We start from the raw sequence: 20,787 nt of genomic DNA on the forward strand, positions 1-20,787 counted from the left end.
TCTTAGACTGAAGGTTTTGAAAATGAAGGAGTAAAATGAAATGAAAGATATGTTTTGAATACAGTAAAGAACAGAGAGATGCACCTCACAGACACAGCTCTTTGTACTTGCTCCTCCAACCTCTTAGGTTTTTGTGTTTTGTTTTTGTGGGAGTTGTTCAGAGTTTGGGATGGGCTTTATTTCAGGCGCATGGGATCACTGAGGACAGTTACATAATAACTGATAATTGCTTTCATTATTTACGGTGGAAAGAGAACACAGTTTCATTCTTTTAGGATAGACAGGAATCAGAAAAACCTTTTTATACCAAAGGATTATTCACTGTATGTAATTAATTGTAACTAAAATCTGCAGAGCACTGCTTCTAAAGCAGTCCCCTTAAACAAGGATCTTCAACCAAGGGTGTGATCAGAATCCCCTGAGAGGCACTTTCAAACTCATTTTCAAGGCTGTCATGAACCACTGCTATTGCAGGAAATACAACAGTGGGGTTCTGGGATAGCAGAGGTGGAGAACCATTGGCCTGTATTATGGAAATAGCTATATGTACTTATGTTCACTGTATGATTTTTATAACTGATAAGTTCTGTGGTAAAATAGTAAGATGGGTGGAGGAAGCTTGCTCTTTTGGAAATCTTAATTAAAAATAACAACACACATTAGAAAGTCCGTACCTCTCCATTTTCAAATGTTATTTCTCGGACAAGAGGAACACATTTATCTTGAATCCAATTGTAAGTCCCATCAAAATTTGTCATAGATCCCAAGTACACCATATCTGGAGCAGAATGCTGTTATAAAAACAGAAAAAAAATTAAACAAATCTAACCTGTGCTAGCAAAAATGCATTCTTAAAGCCATCTATGAGCCCAGAAAATCTACACAGGATACAAAAGAAACAAAAAACATGGAACTCCTGAGAAAGAGGGCTATAGATGGTAATAAGCTGATAACTCTGTGATTATCGGGGACCTGATTATCCAACCTGTGATGTGTAAGCCTTCTGCTTGCCCTTGGATTTGCGTCAATTAAATGTTTACCAGTATCTTCATCAATAGCAGGCAGACACTGTGAAAAGAAGAATTATCCTAATGATTTAATTTAGCTATCTCTCCCTTCAAAAATGTTAGAAGAAAATCTGGAGACTTCCAGTGAAAAAGCCTTGAAAAATACATGATACTATATAAATCTAAGGTATGGCTATCTCTAAAATTAATTAACTGCAGTATCTGTTTCCACATTCACTCAAAATCGTATCTATGAAGTGCCTAAAATGATGGTAAATAGCTAACATTACCTAAGCCAACTTACTGTGACCAAGCACTGTTTTACCACTGTAAACACCTTGTATGTGTTGACTCAATTAATCCTCGAAACATCCCCATAAAGCAGGTACCAGTATTATCATGGCTGTTTTTACTAATGAACAAACTAAAGCACAGAGAAGCTAATAAACTTTCCCAGAGTTATACACCTAGGAAGGTAGCAGATTCTTTTTTTTATTTTATTGAAGTATAATTGATTTACAATGTTGTGTTCATTTTTTCTATAGAGCAAAGTGACTCAGTTATACATATATATGTATAAGAATATATATATATTCTTTTTCATATTCTTTTCCATTATGGATATTGAATATAGTTCCCTGTGCTATACAGTAGGACCTTGGTTATCCACCCTATATACAGTAATAGTTTGCCTCTGCTAATCCAAAACTCCCATTCCTTCCCTCCCCTACCTACTCTCCCCGCTGGCAACCACAAGTCTGTTCTCTATGTCTGTGAGTCTGTTCGTAGATATGTTGATTTGTACTGTATTTTAGGTTCCACATATAAGTGATATGGTATTTGTCTTTCTCTTTCTGACTTAACTTCCCTTAGTATGATAATCTCTAGGTCCATCCATGTTGCTACAAATGCCATTATTTTATTCTTTTTTATGGCTGAGTAATATTCCATTGTATATATGTACCACATCTTTATCCATTCATCTGTCGATGGATATTTAGGTTGTTTCCATATCTTGGCTATTGTAAATAGTGCTGCTATGAACATAGGGGTTCGTGTCTTTTTTGAATTATGGTTTTGTCTGGGTATATGCCCAGGAGTGGGAGTGCTGGATCATATGGCAACTCTATTTTTTGTTTTTTAAGGAACCTCCATATTGTTTTCCATAGTGGCTGCACCAATTTACATTCCCACCAACAGAGTAGGAGGGTTCTCTTTTCTCCACACCCTCTCCAGCATTTGTTACTTGTAGAGTTTTTAATGATGGCCATTCTGACTGGTGTGAGGTGGTAAGGAAGGTGGCAGATTTGACATTAAAACAGTCTCATTCCAGAGCCTGTGCTCTTAACAAGAAAACTACACTGAGAGACACACAGATTCTGATAATCCAGAGATGGTCACACTATGTAAGCTATTATTAAAGAAATACAATTGCAGAGAATACAGGCAAACACCTATATGAATTCAAAATAGGAAATGAGCTTTCTAAGCAAAAAATTCATTCATATGACTACAGAAAAGTTGAAAACTTCAGTGTCAAAATGCCACAAAAAAAACACATTAAAATGAAAACTATGAATTAAAAAAAAAATCCATAGATTTCTATTTGTGTGTGTGTGAAAATTGCAATGACAGACCGTTAGGTCAATTTGGGGTGACAATACTGTGATTTCTGTCTCTCTTTTTTGTGGCTACCATCACCTGGGCCTAAACAGCTACTTCTAAGTTTAGACACACCTAACTTCTTAGCCAAGGGTTAAAAACAACCTAGCACTCCTTAGTATCTGGCAAGTACCAGGTGAACTTATACCCCAGGAGATTTGGGAGCTTGGCTAGTCTCACTCAAGTTGGAGTGATGATCACAGACCACTGAAGCCTTTTTTAAAATTTGAGTCCCAGGCCAAAGGCAAAACAGAGAGGTGAAAAAGGCCTGGGGATCAAGGGATCTCTAGTCCCAGCTCTGCCACTAAATGCCTGTGTGACTTTAGGCTTGTATCCTCATCTTTACTTTGAAAGGTTTGGATTAGCACAAAATGATGCCTTAAGGTTCCTTCCTATATTAAAACTTTATGATTCTGTGAACATTAACATGTACAAAACTACAGATAATACTATATATGTACTTAAATTATATTAAAAATTATACACTAAGAAATAGCAACTTACCCCTGGTGGTTTGTAGATTATGTTGTCTCCACTGTATCTTTCTGGTTTTGAAACAGCTCTAATGGAAAGAGAGAAGCAGTAATAATATTTTTTAAGAAAACTAATGGCAGCAATATACCTGAATGAAGCAGAATTCCCTAGCTGTTTTGCAACATATGAACTATAACAACTTGAAATATATACTTGTCCATCTTCTTTTCTACTTATAAGATTATGCAATACCGGGCTTCCTTGGTGGCACAATGGTTAAGAATCCACTGGCCAATGCAGGAGACACGGATTAGAGCCCTGGTCCAGGAAGATCCCACATGCCACGGAGCAACTAAGCCTGTGCACCACAACTACTGAGCCTGCGCTCTAGAGCCCGCGAGCCACAACTACTGAGCCCACGCGCTGCAACTACTGAAGCCTGCACGCCTAGAGCCTGTGCTCCACAGCAAGAGAAGCCACCACAATGAGAAGCCCGTGCACCACAACGAAGAGTAGCCCCTGCTCACCGCAACTAGAGAAAGCCCACGTGCTGCAACAAAGACCCAACACAGCCATAAATAAATAAATAAATAAATAAATAAATAAATAAATAAATAAGAAAGCATACATTTAAAGGATACATTTAAAGGAAAACAAAAGCATACATTTAAAGGAAAAATTTAATACGAGGCAGATTTTTTTAAAGGGAAATTTTAGTTAGCTGTTTTTGTGACTCAGTATTTTATATGTGGATTGGCAGTTTGGGCACTAAATAGCTGTTTTTGACCCCAGATTGTTTCTAGTAACTGAGGGTCAAGGTCATTGATGTAGTCACATAAACCAGTCACACAAACATATTATCTGCTTATTAAGTCAGACTCAACCATGAATTCTTTTTTATTTTTAAAACCAAAACTTCTAAAATAAAAAAATAGATGAAATAACCTACACATCATTAGAATATAGTTCCATAAATAACTAATTTTTTGTTTATTTGTTTACTATTTCACATGCCTGGTACAGGCACGTAATAGGTGAATAAATATTTGGTGAGTGAATTCTACAACAAATTCTAAGTCAAAATGGGTAACTTTTTCTCTCTCTAAATTATATTTGGATTAAATGAACCCTGATTTATCTCCAGGTTCTGACTACAGTAGTTAGGAGATAGGGGCAAGCAGTGCTAAGCTAGATTGATGACACTGGAACAGAAAGGAAGAACATGCTCCATTCATTCATTCACTATTTACTATGTGCTTCCTTTGTACCAGCTATGTTCTTGGCACTTGGTACACAGCAGTGAACAAAACTGACAACATGCTGTCATGGAGCTTCCATTTTTGTGGGGAAAGACAAACAACTAGATATTTTTATCTTGGGTGGTTAAAAACAAACCAAAAAAAGGTGCTATGAAGAAAAATAAGTGGATAAAGAATGACAAGTTGGATGATGGTAGTGCTATTTTATATACAGCTATCAGGAAAGATCTTTCTGATGAGATGATATCTGGACAAAGCACTTTGGATAGAGACAGTAAGGGCAAAGGCTCTGCTGCAGAAGTGTGCTTGCAGTGTTTGAGGAATAGCAAGGGGCCTGCGTGGCTGGAAACAGTATTACAAAAAGCATGGGGGAGAAGTTCTTTCGTTATTTACTCTGTACAACAATCTTCAAAAAACACTGATAATGTTTACAATAAAACACACATAAAAAGCCTATAGAAGCATTTAAAACAAGGAAAAAGGTCACAAAATGAAGAGGACATAGTATGCCAGAAATCTGGGCTCTACTCAAGATAGGTACCACAATAGAGTCTACCAGTTATAGACCAAAGAAAAGAGAAAAATAATATTGTATAACGTCAAAGGATGGGGGAAGATAACCTCCAATGAGAAGAAAGAGTCAAAGACAGAACCATAAGAATGATTCCATTTTGAAAGAGAAAGAAAAAAAAACAAGATAAAGCCAGAGAAGTCAGAAAGGTAAGGATCAAACCAGGGAGTTCAACATAAAGTGTAGACACAGCAGAAAAAGGACAGGGTAGTTGAGGGTCACATCCTTCAGAGAAATTGAAGAGGATTAAGATTGAAAAAAGGCCACTGGATTTGTTAATTAAGAAGTCACTTCGTGACTGTGTAGAGAGAAGTTTCTTTAGGGTAATGGAGGTGAAAGTTAGCTTCCAGGAGTTTAAGGTATTTTAACTGGTTAAAGTATGAGAAATTCAAGGTAGCCAAGCAAAACTAATCTCCGAAAAAAAATTGAGAATGAAAAGAAAGAGATGAGATTATAGCTCAAGAGATAGAAGGGACAGATCAGGAAAGAGAATCATGTTTTTGGAAAAGGAAAGGAGTTCATGAAAAGGGTCAGGTTGAAAACATGAGAAAGCAAGGACAACTGATGGATCAAAGCCCCAGAGGATTTTGAAGGGACAATTACAAGGAAACAAGTAAAGAGGTTAGCAGTGGAAAGGAACATTGTTCCTCTGAGACAGGGAAGGGAGAAGAAAAGGTGGTGGAGAGCCAGAGATGAGTAAAGATGATGAAGTTCATGGTCATTAACGAGAAACACTGTGTTGTTTCAGTTTGGAAACCCCACAGGTTAATAAGCATTTTTTGTGACACAGGATAGTGTTAGTAAATGAGCTGAACAAAAGTATGAGAGTTAACTTGTCCAACCTTTTCCTCTTACCCACATTTTGAAATAGAATATAGTATAGAAAGAATAATTAACAGACTTAAACTCTTAAAAAGAGGTCAGAGATAGGTGTAAAAATTTGTTGGTGACTTTAAGAGGACTGAGATAATCTTTGGAGAGGTCATCTTCAGAAAACGACCACACACAACAAGAATTTTAACACGACAGCTGAGCTGACCTGACCCACTGACACACTCTCAGTTAGGCTACTTACCCAAATGCAGCTAGAAAGGCACAATCATCATGCAAAATATTTGCTACTCTTTCAAAAACTCTATAGTTTTCTGAATCCTTCTGCTCAAAATATCCAATGATATTTCTTTTGCTGCGCTGTAAAATAAAGTATGTAATTACTTTATAAACATACATAGTTCTTTAAGAATAATGTTATTTCATTTACCCAGCTGCTGTTCAATTATCTCCAAATGAAGTATGACTATAAATGCATAATTGGCTTTTAACACCTAGTCCAAAACTATTAAAGATTACATTAGGTTGAAAACAGTCTTAACTATCATCTAATATAATAATTTCCTTCCAGCATTTTATTTTAAAATTTCAAGAAATACATAACTGTTTAATCAGTGACAGTCCTTCCTAAACAAGATGACTAATTCTAAGATGTGTTAAAATAATACATCAATTCGTAATGTGTGACTGTTGGTAGAGACTCCACCGTGGGTCTCTCACACTTCTACATAAGGGTCTCCAGTAAGCAAACTACGGAAACTTTGGTTGTGTATGCCTGACATTAACTTCTATTTCTTCATAATTCAGGCTACCCTTTGCCCTCAATTAATTCAAATTAGTGCAACTTTATTGTATTGCTATATACATTTTATCCAAAGGTTCAGTAAAATATTAGCATTTCCCTTGAGAATTAATTCAAGAAAACTTCAACTTGTTAAGTGTATATATATATATATATATATATATATATATATATAAAATCCACTGCAATGAACTATAAGAAAATGCCAGATTCTTTGATTGCATAAGAATTTGTTTACATTAATCAGGCAGGCTTCATTTGATCCAGCAAAAGTTAATGACTTACATCAAGAGTGGTGATTTCTGCTAAGTCATGAAGTTCTTGAATGGGGTCACTTTTTTGTTGCCTGATGTAATCTGCAAGTGCTTTCACTGATCGCTGACCCCTGTATTCTCTCTTCATCATCATCCCATTACGAAACAATTTGAGGGTTGGGTATTTGCTTATCCTATATCTCTGGGCTATATCAGCTAAAAGAATGAAAAAAAAAAATTAATGTCACCCTCAAACTTAGTCTGAGTGGGCCCATTAGCCCAACAGTCAAAAACCTTACAATTATTTAGGGAGAACATTTTGGTTCATATAATTCTTTTCCAGTATTAGAGAAAAAAAGAGTTTATACTGATTAAGAGGCCAGGCTCCAGACATATGTTACCTGGTTTAAATCCCAAAGCTATTTACTGTATGTGTGAACTTGTAAGGTGCATCAACTCTCCATGCCTTAGTTTCTCATCAGTAGGGATAATAATTTCTACTACATAAAGTTGTTTTAAGGACTAAATGAGACAATACAAATGCATGACAGAGTAAACTCTAAATAAATGTCAGTAAGTATTATTATAGATACAGTCTAGAAAAAAATTGGAATGTACAAAATTCCAATTTTGAAAACAGTCATTCAAGTCACTTTATATTGTGAGGATCTCTTACAGTATTTAATAAAAGGGAATTAAATGTAAATTAAAATCACTCTTAAAGGCTAAAAACTAATATTAGATTCTTTGCTAGTAGAAGAATTTATAATCCCACATATGCAAATTTTGTGTAAGCTAATACAATTAAGAGCAAAACTCAGCAGTATACACTAAAAAAAAAATCCCTTTATTATGACCTATGGGTATACTCTCACACAAATCATTAAAATTAGGATTTATAGCCTCAAAATAAGAAACTAGGTAAAAATATATGCTGATCTCACTTTTAGGAATCACAATTACTAAGATACTGACTCAATCAGAATGGAAAAGCCTTTAAATTTTTCTGCTGTTATTTCCAAGAGGTAGCAAATAGGAGAAATCAATGGTTTCTAGACATTGGTAAAGCTCAAATGTCATGCTAGTCACATGTATGAGAATGATAAAAGATACACTACTTTTTTAGAGTGAAGGGGACCTGAGAGAGCACAAGTAGCTTAAAACAGATGAAAAGAAGAATTTTTTTAACTGAGTTTTAAAATGAGGGCAGAATTCTAAAATGGTGGCAAAAAAAAAAAAAAAACACATGAAAATTCTCTAGCCCCACCTCCATTCCTAGTAGTTACAAAACAAAAACAAAACAAACAGAACTGCAATAAACTCTGTTAACCATCTTAATTTTCTAGGAGATTAGATGGTAGAAACAACTGTACCAGAGGGTACATACGTATATGTGTGCTGACAGTTTCACAGGTGTATACATAGGTCGAACTTAATTTGTACATTTTACAGTTAATTCTAGGTTAGCTATACCTCAAAAAAGATTTTTAAAAATCTAAATGAGTACTGACTATACAAAACAACAACAATAATTATGCCTTATGGAGTTTGACACAAATTAAAATACATAATAACAACAACAACATATAAACTGGGGGAGGGGATGTAAGCAGAAGGTTAATGATTCTAAGTATTCTAAGGTCTTTACACTGCCTAGGAAGAGGTAAAAGTTCTTACACTATTTCGATAAGTCAAGGTTGCATTTTTTCCTAAGATAAGAAATCAAAGAATACTAAAATGGTGTATTAGAAGTTAAGGATGGAATATGTATTCTCAGAAGGGGGTTTGGAGAAAAGACTATGTAATTAAGATCACATAACACTTTGTTAAACTCCATGGAGGATTTATAAAGGGGAAATATACTTGACTATTAAAATTCTTTAAACAGAAGACAGATATGAGCAAACAGACAGAACCACTGGTCATACATGAGATCGAGAATATTTTATTCACCAAATCACAGAAATCTGAAATAATATTAAGATACCTTAATATACAAGTATTTAAATAGACATTAATCTGTTTGGTTTAGGAGTTAATACTTTTTGAAGCAGAACACTAGTGGATATATCAGCCATAAGCCCTTTTTCAACCTGATAAATTAATGAGAAAACGTGTCTTTGAGGTGTTGTAAAAATGGTGGTTCTATTACCTGATCAAGGAATTAATTAGATTAAACTGGTACTACAAATTCAGGGGTAAGAGTGGTTCTATAAGCAAGTAGAAGTCTTTTAAGATAAACAGAGGCACCTGTTATAAGGCAAAGGCCACAAAGGCTTAGGCTTAAACTACTTAAGTACTTAAATAGAAAATCAGCCCAAAGAAATAATAAAAAGTATGGAACTTTACCTTCCTAACTAAAAAACTCATTCAGTCCCCAGAACACTACACACTGAAACCTAGCATACTGTAAAATGAATTTTTGCAGTGATATATAAATGAAAAAGTTTTTAATAAAAATGCTGTTAAAATTAGGTTAAATAGTTCTATAATACTAGCCAATGCTACAATGCTGTGGCCTGGAATGTGGAAAATGTCTTTTTAAAAGTTCCTGTTTCCCCCAAATATCCATCAGTAGGAGACTGGTTAAATGAAGTATGGTACACCCATACAATGAAGTAGTAGGCTGTTATATAACGGAATGAAAAAGATCTCTTTGTGCTGCTAAGGAGCAATCTCCAAGATACACTGTGTTAAGTGAAAAAAGCCAGGTGCAGAGAAGGTGAAAGAAATATGGAGAAGAAACTTGGAAAATAAGTAGGAATATACATATATGTATATATACGTGTATGTGTGTGTGTGTATATATATGTATATGTATATATGTATATATACATATATACACATATATATATATATCTTTGCGACACTACCTCCTCCAAAAAACAACATCAATGGAAGAAAATGCAAGGAGAAGTCAGGAATGGAATTCATATCTCCCTGACTATACCTTGGTTTTACAGTTTTGACTTGGGACCAAGGAAATGTTTAATAGTAAAACAAAATTAGATTAAAAAATTTTAATACTGTAATTGTTATTTTGAACTAAACACGCACAAATTATAAATAAAGCACACGAGTAATCACGCTAATGCTATTAAGAATCAAGATTTTCAGCATAAGGAAAAAAGATACAAATATAAAATTGAGGGAATTAAGTAAAAACCCTGTAATATTTAGTTTGAATTGAAACTACTAGCAAAAATTCATGATGTGTTTTTCTCTTTCAAAAATACATATTTCTAAGCTCTTTCCACTGAGAGCTTCATTGGCTAATTCTACCAAATATTTAAGGAAGAAATAATTCCATTTCCACACAAACTTTTCTTGAAAATTGAAGAGAAGGGATTACTTCCCAACTCATTCTGTGAGGCCAGCATTACCCTTATACCAAAACCAGACAAAGACATTATAAAAAAATTACAGACCAATATACCCAATAAACAAAATTAGAGGACTTACACTAGTGGACTTCAACACTTACTGTAAACCTACAGGAATCTAGACAGTGTGATCCTTGCATAAAGACAGACGACAGACAAACAGATCAATGGAAGAGAGTCCAGAAACAGACCCACGTATACATGTAGAAGTGATTTTTGACAAAGGTGCAAAAGTAAAATCTAACTATATGCTACTTATAAAATATACATCTAAACATAAGGATGCAAACACGTTAAAATTAAAAGGATGGGAAAAAATATTCTATATAAAACTAATCAAACAAAATCTCATATAGCTATATTAATAGTAAATATGTACACATTAAGGCAAAAAGCATTACTACAGATCAAGAAGGTCCCTTCATACTAATTAAAAGTTCAATTCCCCAGGCAGATATAACAATTCTGAATTTCTATGTGTCAAATAAAAACCTAAAAATACATAAAGTAAAAAATGACAGAACTACAAGGAAAATCTATAATGATGGTGGGAGATTATTATCACACCTCTTATAGCAACTGATATAACAAATAAAATCAATAAAATACAGAGAATTTAAACAACACAACTAAGAAACCAGAATTATTTGACAGATATATTATTCACTAGCCCAAAGCTGCAACATACACATTTTTTGCAGGTATATATATATCATATAAAAAACAAACATATGATGTATCACAAAAAAAGTCTCAACAACTTTCAAACATTCAACTCATAATGAGAAAGTAACTTCTACATGCCATGGATCAAAGATGAAATTACAAAGGGAAACCGGAAAATATTTTGAACTGAATGATAATGAAAAATACATATCAGAACTTGCAGCATGCAGCCAAAGCAATACTTAGAATGAAATTTATAACATTAAAATGTGTATGTTAGAGGGAAAAGGCAAAAAAACAAAAAAGTATTAATCTAAAAAAATCATAAAAGAACAACAAAAACAAAGAAGAAAGAAGTGAATGAAAAAGATAAAAGTAGAAATTAATGAAGTGGAAAATAAATTTACAATACAAAAAACCAAAAAAGCCAAAATCTGGTTCTTTGCAAAGGCTAATATAATAAAATCAATAAAGCCCTGGAGAGACTAACCCAGAAAAAAAAAAAGAGAAAAAACACAATTTCAGGAATATAGAGGGAGTCTGCAACTCAGATAATAAGAGAATATTATCAATAACTTAATGACAGTAAGTACGGAGATTTTCATAAAATGGAAAAATTCTCACGAAACCACAACTCACCAAACCAACACTAGAAAATATAACTGGTCCTAAAATTATTAAGGAAGCTGAACCCATAATCCAAAGCCTTCTCACAAAGAAAACTCCATTCCTAGAAAACTTTACCAGCAAATTCTACCAAACATTTAAGGAGCCAATAATGCTATTTATACAACCATTCCAGAGAAAACAAAAAGAGGGGACATTTCCCAAATATGAGGTCAACATAATCTTTCTGCCAAATCTGACAAGGAAATGATGAGAAAAGAAAAATACATGTTAGTCTCAATCAAGAACATAAGATGCAAAACTTGTAAAGAAAGTATTAAAGTGAATTTAGCACTGTGAACAAAAGATAATACATCACAAGCTGGATTTAGTCTAGCACTTCAGTTTAATGCTTGAAAATCAATCAGTGTAATTCATGACATTAGCAGAATGAAAGAGAAAGGTTCTACTACTTCTCAAAAGAAACAGAAAAACATTTGGTAAAATCAACATCTACTCACACTTAAAAATTTTCAAACAAGGAATAGAAGGGAACTTCCTTAATTTAATAAAGGGTATCTAAATAAACAAATACCAAACAACTTGACAGTAAAACACTAAAAGCTATCCTGCTGATATCAAGAAAGAAATAAAAATGCTTGCCATCACTTCTACATAACACTGTACTGGAGTTCTTAGTGTAATAAGATAAGAAAAAGAAATAAATACACATACACACACTGGTAAAGAAGTAAAATGTCATTATTTGCAGACAATCTTACTGAGTTCACAGAAAACCCAAAAGAGAATCTACAAAAGGATTTCCACTTCCAAGCAGGATATAGTAGGTAGCAGAAATCTACTGCTTCCACTGTGATGACTGGGGAAAAAACCGACTTTTTTTTTAAATCACATTTTTAAAGATACCAGAGACCATGAAACCAATGAAGACTAAATGAATTGAAATTCCAGAAAGGAAAGGACCATTCCTAAGTAAGCAAAAGCTCACTCACTGGCATTTTTTTTTCCTCTAGGTTTCCTATGCAATATTCCTTTTAGAAATTAAATCTGCAACTTGTGCAGATTTAGGGCCAAGGATTACACCTGCATAGGCAGAAAGAGAAATCAGTGAAGCTATTCATAGTACCTGGGCTGGAATGGTGGACTGAAATGAACCCTGAAACACACAGGAAGTTTTCCCCAGAGGATATTTACTGAGTACAGGGGTGGCATAGGAAGCTGGGGACTGAGCTAAAGAGACAGAGTAAAATCTCCCATGACCTTGTAGTGCTTAGGAGATACTGTCTAATTGTATAAAGGCCTGCATCAGCATCAAATATACAACCAAGACATTTGCCAGATTTTGAAGCTGCCTAGGCAAGGAAGCATCTAGATGTTGAAAACACCATGAATTTTTAAGACAAACAGGAAGAAAGTTATTCGTGACATATATGAGACAAATTATTAATATTCAGAATATGTAAAGAACAGTTACAAAAGGACCATCAAAAAGATAAATGGGCTAAGATTATCAGTCAATTTATGAAAGAAACACAAATGGCCAATAAACATGTAAAAACATGCTCAGTTGTAATTAAGAAGTAACAAATTAAAACTACCAGAGAACACATTTGGCCCATCCTATCAGCAAAATAACAATAACTTTTTAAGAATTTTTAAAATCAATATTATCAAGCCCTATGAAGGGAAAATATATCCTACTAGGTCCAATTTAGGTGCACATTCAATGTTAATAAAGCTAAACTAGGGACTTCCCTGTTGGCGCAGTGGTTAAGAATCCACCTGCTAATGCAGGGGACACAGGTTCCATCCCTGGTCTGGGAAGATCCCACATGCTGCGAAGCAACTAAGCCCGTGCACAACTACTGAGCCTGCACTCTAGAGCCCGCGAGCCACAAATACTTAGCCCATGCACCACAACTACTGAAGCCCACGTGCCACAAATACTGAAGCCAGCGCACTCTAGGGCCTGTGTGCCACAACTACTGAGGCCGCATGCTGCAACTACTGAAGCATGCACATCTAGAGCCCATGCTCCAGAACAAGAGAAGCCACCGCAATGAGAAGCCCGCGCACAGCAACAAAGAGTAGCCCCTGCTCGCTGCAACTAGAGAAAGCCTGCGCGCAGCAACGAAGACCCAATGCAGCCAAAAAAAAGAAAAAAAGCTAAACTAGATTAGCTGGTGCCTGATTTGCCAAGGAATTTAATCCCCAAAGGATTTGGCAGAAAAAATATGCAATAGACCCAGAAAGAAATGAACTAGTGTAATACGAAACATCCATTTTCTATTTGTGGCCTAAGGATCAGTATGAAATTGGACAGCAAGAGGCACTGCTACAGACAATATAATGCTTTCAACTTCCTTAACTTGGTGAATTAGTGGGCATAATCGGAAAACAGTGTGCTAATAGCAAATACGCATAAACTAGAAGTGAAATAAATAAGGCTACAGATGGACTCCAGAGAGTCTTAAGTGCTAAATTAATGGAATTTGAATTTTATCCTACATGTGATAAGTAGTCACTGAGCAGCAAAGATGGGCTTTAAAAATATTCACCTAACAGTGGTAGAGAACCAGGGAGACTAGTAAGGAAGCCACTATAATAGTCCTGGAGAAATAAGAGTCTGTGTACCAACTTAAAAGTACAACCTTTAGGTTGACTTAAAATTCTAGTTATGGGGCTTCCCTGGTGGCGCAGTGGTTGAGAATCTGCCTGCCAATGCAGGGGACACGGGTTCGAGCCCTAGTCTGGGAAGATCCCACATGCCGCGGAGCAACTAGGCCCGTGAGCCACGATTACTGAGCCTGCGCGTCTGGAGCCTGTACTCTGCAACAAGAGAGGCCACGACAGTGAGAGGCCCACGCACCGCGATAGAGAATGGCCCCCACTTGCCACAACTAGAGAAAGCCCTTGCACAGAAACGAAGACCCAACAAAGCCATAAATAAATAAATAAACCCAAAGTTTAAAAAAAAAAAAATTCTAGTTATGGATAGAAAAAGATTTAACACTTAAAGACTATTGGAGGAATAGATACTTGCTTGCTTAATTCTCAAACAACATCATGACAGCAAGTATACTGCATAATGAAGTGGCTTTTAATTATTAAGAAGCAAAAACCTGGGACTTCCCAGGTGGCACAGTGGTTAAGAGTCTGCCTGCCAATGCAGGGGACATGGGTTCGAGCCCTGGTCCGGGAAGATCCCACAAGCCGTGGAGCAACTGAGCCCATGTGCCACAACTACTGAGCCTGCGCTCTAGAGCCTGCGAGCCACAACTGCTGAAGCCCGCACACCTAGAGCCCATGCTCTGCAACAAGAGAAGCCACCGCAATGAGAAGCCCATGCGCCACAACAAAGAGTAGCCCCAGCTCGCCGCAACTAGAGAAAGCCTGCGCATAGCAACGAAGACCCAACGCAGCCAAAAATAACTAAAAATTTAAAAAAGAAGCAAAAACCTTAAAATTACATTGATCAATAATCTCAGACATAAAGGTGACTTTTTACAAGCTTTGGTCAAAAGTGATTTTAAGATAATTACAGTGTGACATTTTGACAGTATAACAAAGAATGACTTAAGGGGTATAATAAATGGAGGGTTTTTTATTATTATTAACTGGATGGATCAAATGTTAAAATGGATGTCAAAGGAATTATAAATTTAAGAAGGTTAACATCTCGCTGACTGGAAAATTAGCACATACTTTTGCTTCAGTGGTCACTTACTTTGCCTTGATGGGTTCTGCCTGCCAGCCTGCCTGCCTAATGCCCAGCAAGGTTCCAAATGGGAAAATGCCTCTCCTCTTGTCTCAGCTATGTCCCTCCCTGCTATGATTATCCATGTCAGATAGTAAAAGAGGCAGATGATTTCAACAGGAAGGTCTTACTGTTCTGGTTCCAGGATAAAGACCACTGCCGCCTATGTACTTTTTCCATTCCCAAACCATGCCCTCCCACAATGTGGTAAAAAAAACAAAACAAAACAAAAACACAACAGCAAAATAAAACCCTAAACAGAAAAATTACAAACAAAGCCTATAAGCTTACTCAGGATTCAGACTAAACCTGCTCATCCAAGTTCTATTTTATGCACATGAATTCTTCACTGTATATTTTCTTTTCTTTTTTTTTTTACTGAAATATAGTTGACATATAACATTGTATATAAGTTTAAGGTGTACAACATGTTGATTTGCTACATTTCTATATTGCAATATTACAATATGGTCCTCATTGTAGTGTTAGCTAGCACTCCTATCACTTTACAAAATTATGATTTCTTTTTTTGTGGTAGCAATAATTAAGATCCAGTCTCTTAGTAAGTTTGATGTTAATACGATATTGTTGTCTATAATTATTTTCCTATTCTTAATGTCTCATTTGTGTATAGCTCTTATAAAAACTTCTCAATTTCTAATGTGGAAGGTTCAAGTTGCATTGGAAGGCAGACAAGTGTGAGTAACTCTGGTATTTGGGAGCAAGTGCTGCCTAATTCAAGGACAATTACAAAGTACATTCCTAAAAATGTTCGTGGGAGTCAATGTTCTGCACTGGCCAGCAAATAATGTAAGAACGTCTCTTGCTCAGTGCCATACAGCCTATAGCCACTGGAGGGCAGCAGAGAACCTGGTCCCACCAGGGGCAGATGGATGGGACTTCCTACATCTAAGGCAGCATGACCACCAGAGAGAGTGATGAATTCTACTCTCAAACTCTCCAAAAGAGGCTGCATAAGATTAGATAAAGTGATATCATGATCCATAGTTGAAGCAAAGGCAAGTTTCAATTGTGTGTGTGTGCGTGTGTGTGTGTAGAAATTTTGGAAAACACAATTACAAAAAAAGGAAACAACCACTTGTAATCCAACTACCACTGGGGAAAACCACTATTAACATTTTGGTTATATCTTGCTGACTTTGAATAAAAGCTGCTTAACTAGCAGTTGACATGTTTCAATTGAGAAAAAATGAACTCTAAGGTTAGTCAAACAGTAAAGTCTCAGCATCAATACTTGCAGAATGGGTATGAGCAGCTTGGAAGAAAATCCTAGAAAAAGTAGAGTAACACTCTTTAATCAAGAGTGTTACCAACACTCTTAATGGCACAGAAGTCAATAAATATTGTGTGGAAAACCACAAAAATCAATGACTCAGAATTAGTAAGTGATTGAACAAGAGTCAGATTCTGGAAGTGAAACTGTTTCAGGATTACTTGAATAAGTTACTTCCCTTTTTAGGTACACAAATGAATGATATGACAAAAAATCTGTATCTAAGTAATTCTCAAATAGTTCTTATGATAGACATAAAAATCCTAAGTGATAAGAAAGCATTGTGCTATAGTTCAATTTTTCTCAGTTTTTTTTCAGTTACAGATAAAAGTGTGCCTTATAATCAGTGACAAGTAAACTTGACAAAATACTGCAAAAAATACTTTACCGTATGTTAAGAGATAATAACATAACCTATTTAAAGTATTTAACAAAGCACCTGTAAAACTAATAGTTCATAAATGCTGGCTACTATTTACCCATCCATCTATTCAATAACTATAAATAAACACCGATTATGTGCTAGACACCCCAATCCAGTGCTAGGGATAGAGGGGTAGAAAGATAAGGTTCTTGCTCTTATAGAGCTTACATTTTATCATTATTATTATTATCATTAATATTACTACTGCTGCTACTACTACTTCTAATTGTTTCCACAGACTAGAATCCTAAATGTAATTCTTAAAACTCTTAATGTATAATACATGTAACAAAAAGATATACCAGTTTGGATTCCCTAAGATCAGTATAAAAGAAATCCTCTAATAAGTCCATAATAAATATGTCTTCACCAGAGATGTAGAGATTCCTTTTATGGGACCCCCAGCTGGGCGAAACTAAAAGGGCAATTGTCAGATCTGTGACAAATATGAAACACAGTACCCGTCCTCTGCAGGATAAGTGGGGACACAGCGGCCATCACAGGACATAAATACTCTCTGGGCTGTAGGAGGGAGCTGCTCCTCTATCTGTACCTTGACTCTGTCTCTTTAATTGCCCTGACTTCCTTTTCCTTTTTCTCTTCCTCTACTTCTCTTCTACTTTGTCTGTTCCCTACCTTAAATACAACAGATGGAGAAGTTAGGGGCTTAGGAGGTGAACTAAATTTTACCACTAGATGAGGGTTTTTCAAGCTACAAGATTTACACTGGGATTTCAAAAAAATATAGCTAAGCTTAAATAGTTGGAAGCTTCCTGATGTCATTCCAGCAACAGTCTAAGTTTAAAATTCTCTTACAGTTTCCAACCTTTTTTGGGGAAGGCGGTAGAGTGGGGAAGGGAAATCAAAGCTGCTGCAAGCAGCTCATACACAGAAACAAAAGGGCTGACTGAGTGAAATGAGCCTGTTATATCCACTCTTGCCTTCTCTCCTTCTCCAGTTCCAAGTTCTCAGCCTATTTACCTGAACCTTTCAACAAAGAAAGTCCTAGGAAGGGCATATAACGAAGTGAGATAAAGGTAGGGCAGAAAGCACTCCATGGGATGCTGCTACGTGGAAGAGACAGAGATAGAAAGAAATGCGGGCAGCAAACCTAGAATTATGTACTGAGATGGCTTTTCCTGATCAACTAGTAAACTGGCGTGGAGGACAACTCCAAAAGGAGGCCCAGCAGGTTCTAAGGGATGAGTACATGCATTGCCTCCCACAGGGGCTGCTTTGAAAATACTCGGCATGTTTTACGAAAATTAGTGCCATTACATTTTTATATTGTTATATAATTATGTTGTTTGTTTCTTCACTTTATGGTCTCACCTCATCCTCAATTCTTAAGTAGTACTGATAAAGAAAAGAACTATAACACCGCACTGGCAGAAATTCCCAAATGCAAGACAATGTACCAGATTTGTGGCTAAGATAGACAGATTTCACAACTAAATTCAGACATGTGTCACACCTCAATTCGAGCTTGCAAAATGTTAAGAAGCAGTACATAGTCATTAAAGATTTTAAAAATTCAATGCAAGCAAAGCGTGGCTCATTCATTTTGCCACATTAATTTCTTCCAGGAACCTTGTTGGGTTTTATCAAGTCTTTCAGCATTTATTGATAGGATAAGCTGGTTTTCCCCATTTTAGATACTGATGGGATTTATTCTATTTCCTAACATTAAGCCATCTTTGTGTTACTGGCATTCTACTTGGTAATGGGAGAATATTCACAAAAGGCACATCTACCTTCCATAGTACCCAGTGGTAACGCAGACATGCTACTGTCCAGGAGATGGCAACTTATGAGGGAAGGCAGTTCATGACCAACAAAATGCCTTCAACTGCCATCCCTGCACACAGGAGGTTTTCACTAAGAAATCGAGACAGCCACAGAGAGAACCAGGGCTCAGTTTCCAAAAGCCATCAAGTGGCTCTAAGTATTCCTCAAAATGCCAGTAAAAGTCTATTCAAGGAAATTCTCTTTAAATTCAATAATCATGTTGAAGGTTACTTATCATAGTGAAAGTAACAGAAATTAGAATTAACAGTATCACAGTACACCTGTACAGTGCAGATTTCAAGCTTCTTTCACACATATTCTCTCAAAAACTCTAAAGCAACAAGGTGCTCCTCCCTCTTTTCCAAACCAGACAAATTACAGGTTCAGTGACTTTTTATAACAGCTTTCTATTTTGAAAATTTTCAAACTTAAAAAAAGATGAAAAAGTAATATAATGAGCACCTGTATGCCCTCACCTGGATTTAACATTTTACCACATTTTGTTACCATATCCCTCTTTCTCACCACATACACACACACACACACACACACACACACACACACACTTTTTATGGCGAGTCCTAAATCAAGTTTAGCGATTTCTTTGTTTTTTTAGATAACTTGCCCAACTGTATATGACTTAGTAGGTAGTAGGCCTCTGGTACCAGAACAAAGGATTCTACCTTAGTAGAGGGTTGGGCCACACAGTATAGAAACAATAATACCACATATAAGTAATTACATTTTTGTTTATATACTGACTCAGTAGGGATAATTTAAACAGACTAACATTTTGTTAGTCTGTTTGTCATAACAAACATTTTGTCCTTTTTTTTTTTTTGGCCATGCAGTGCAGCATGCTGCATCTCAGTTCCCCGAACAGGGATTGAACCAGCGCCCCCTGCAGTGGAAGCGCAGAGTCTTAACCACTGGACCGCCCGGGAAGTCCCCTTGAGTCATTTTTATGCAGGAACTGGGTGAGTTCTCAGTTTCCATGAGAAACCTCAATTTAAATTACTTTACTTTGACCTTCAAAATAGTATAGTTACCTGATAAAAGCTGTATACTGCTGGCAACAAGTCTGGTTCCCCCCATTTACTATGTAACCTTGGTAAATCACTCAGCCTCTCTAAGTCTTTCAGTGTCTTCATCTATAAAATGATAATATACTCTAGCTCTCTGAAAGTCCAATGTTCATTACCACCTCAGAAACTTCACACCTACTCCTCCGTTTGTCTAAAACACTCTTCTTCCCTTATTTCCCTTAAAAGCTCCTACTCTTCCTTCAGGTCTTGTATCATTGCCTCAAGAGAGGACCTTTCTATGCCCCTAGACTAAGTCAGACTTATTATCTCATAGCACCCAAAACCTTCCCTTCAAAACAGTTATCCCGATAGGCAATTGTGTATTTATTGCTCTTGCCTTTCTGGGTGTGCTTGGCTCACTGCTATATCTCTAGAACCTCCCACATTGCATTATAAAGGGCAGGCATATTAAAAAAAAATGTTGTGGAATAAATGAGTAACACTATCTCAGTGGTGAAGATAACTGAAATAATACATTCAAAAAGCATGCCTAACTCCAAGTAAGCACTACATAAACAGTAGTTTTTCCCACCAATTTGACTAGAAACTTTTTACAGGACCTTTTCCAAGAAATAACACTATTACTATGAGTGGAAGTTCTGGGTGACACACTGAGCCGGAAGCAAGAGAGACAAGAATTAAGTATCAGAAGGCAGGACAGAATGGGTTGCCACAATGCCAGACAAGTGATTAATAAGAACACATATGTGAGCAGGATGATATCCTGATTCTGAGGTCACCTTCTGGTTCTGCTAGGAAGCTTCATAGAGAACTTCTGCCTGACAGAAACTAATCGTGAAGCAGCAAGTAGGTACACTTGGCTGGAAAGAATACTGTAAGGAAATAAAGACCATAAGAAGTAAAACTTTTATTTGCAAACAGTATAATTGCCTAAGTAGAAAA

The 20,787-nt window shown here is 36.1% G+C and overlaps 1 protein-coding gene across 2 annotated transcripts in view; it reads right to left on the reverse strand.

The window, feature by feature from the left end:
• Nucleotides 1-20,787, reverse strand: part of ERP44 (endoplasmic reticulum protein 44) — an 86,172-nt gene that overhangs the window by 21,157 nt on the left and 44,228 nt on the right. For both annotated transcript variants that reach the window (XM_036856622.1, XM_036856623.1), the window contains 4 exons: nucleotides 6,892-7,076; nucleotides 6,049-6,164; nucleotides 3,174-3,231; nucleotides 675-791 (listed from right to left, as the gene is read on the reverse strand). In XM_036856622.1, coding sequence (XP_036712517.1) covers nucleotides 675-791; nucleotides 3,174-3,231; nucleotides 6,049-6,164; nucleotides 6,892-7,076 — 476 coding nt within the window. The remainder of the gene's footprint in view (nucleotides 1-674; nucleotides 792-3,173; nucleotides 3,232-6,048; nucleotides 6,165-6,891; nucleotides 7,077-20,787) is intronic.

The sequence above is a fragment of the Balaenoptera musculus genome, chromosome 6 (assembly GCF_009873245.2).
Source record: "Balaenoptera musculus isolate JJ_BM4_2016_0621 chromosome 6, mBalMus1.pri.v3, whole genome shotgun sequence".
NCBI lineage: Eukaryota > Metazoa > Chordata > Mammalia > Artiodactyla > Balaenopteridae > Balaenoptera > Balaenoptera musculus.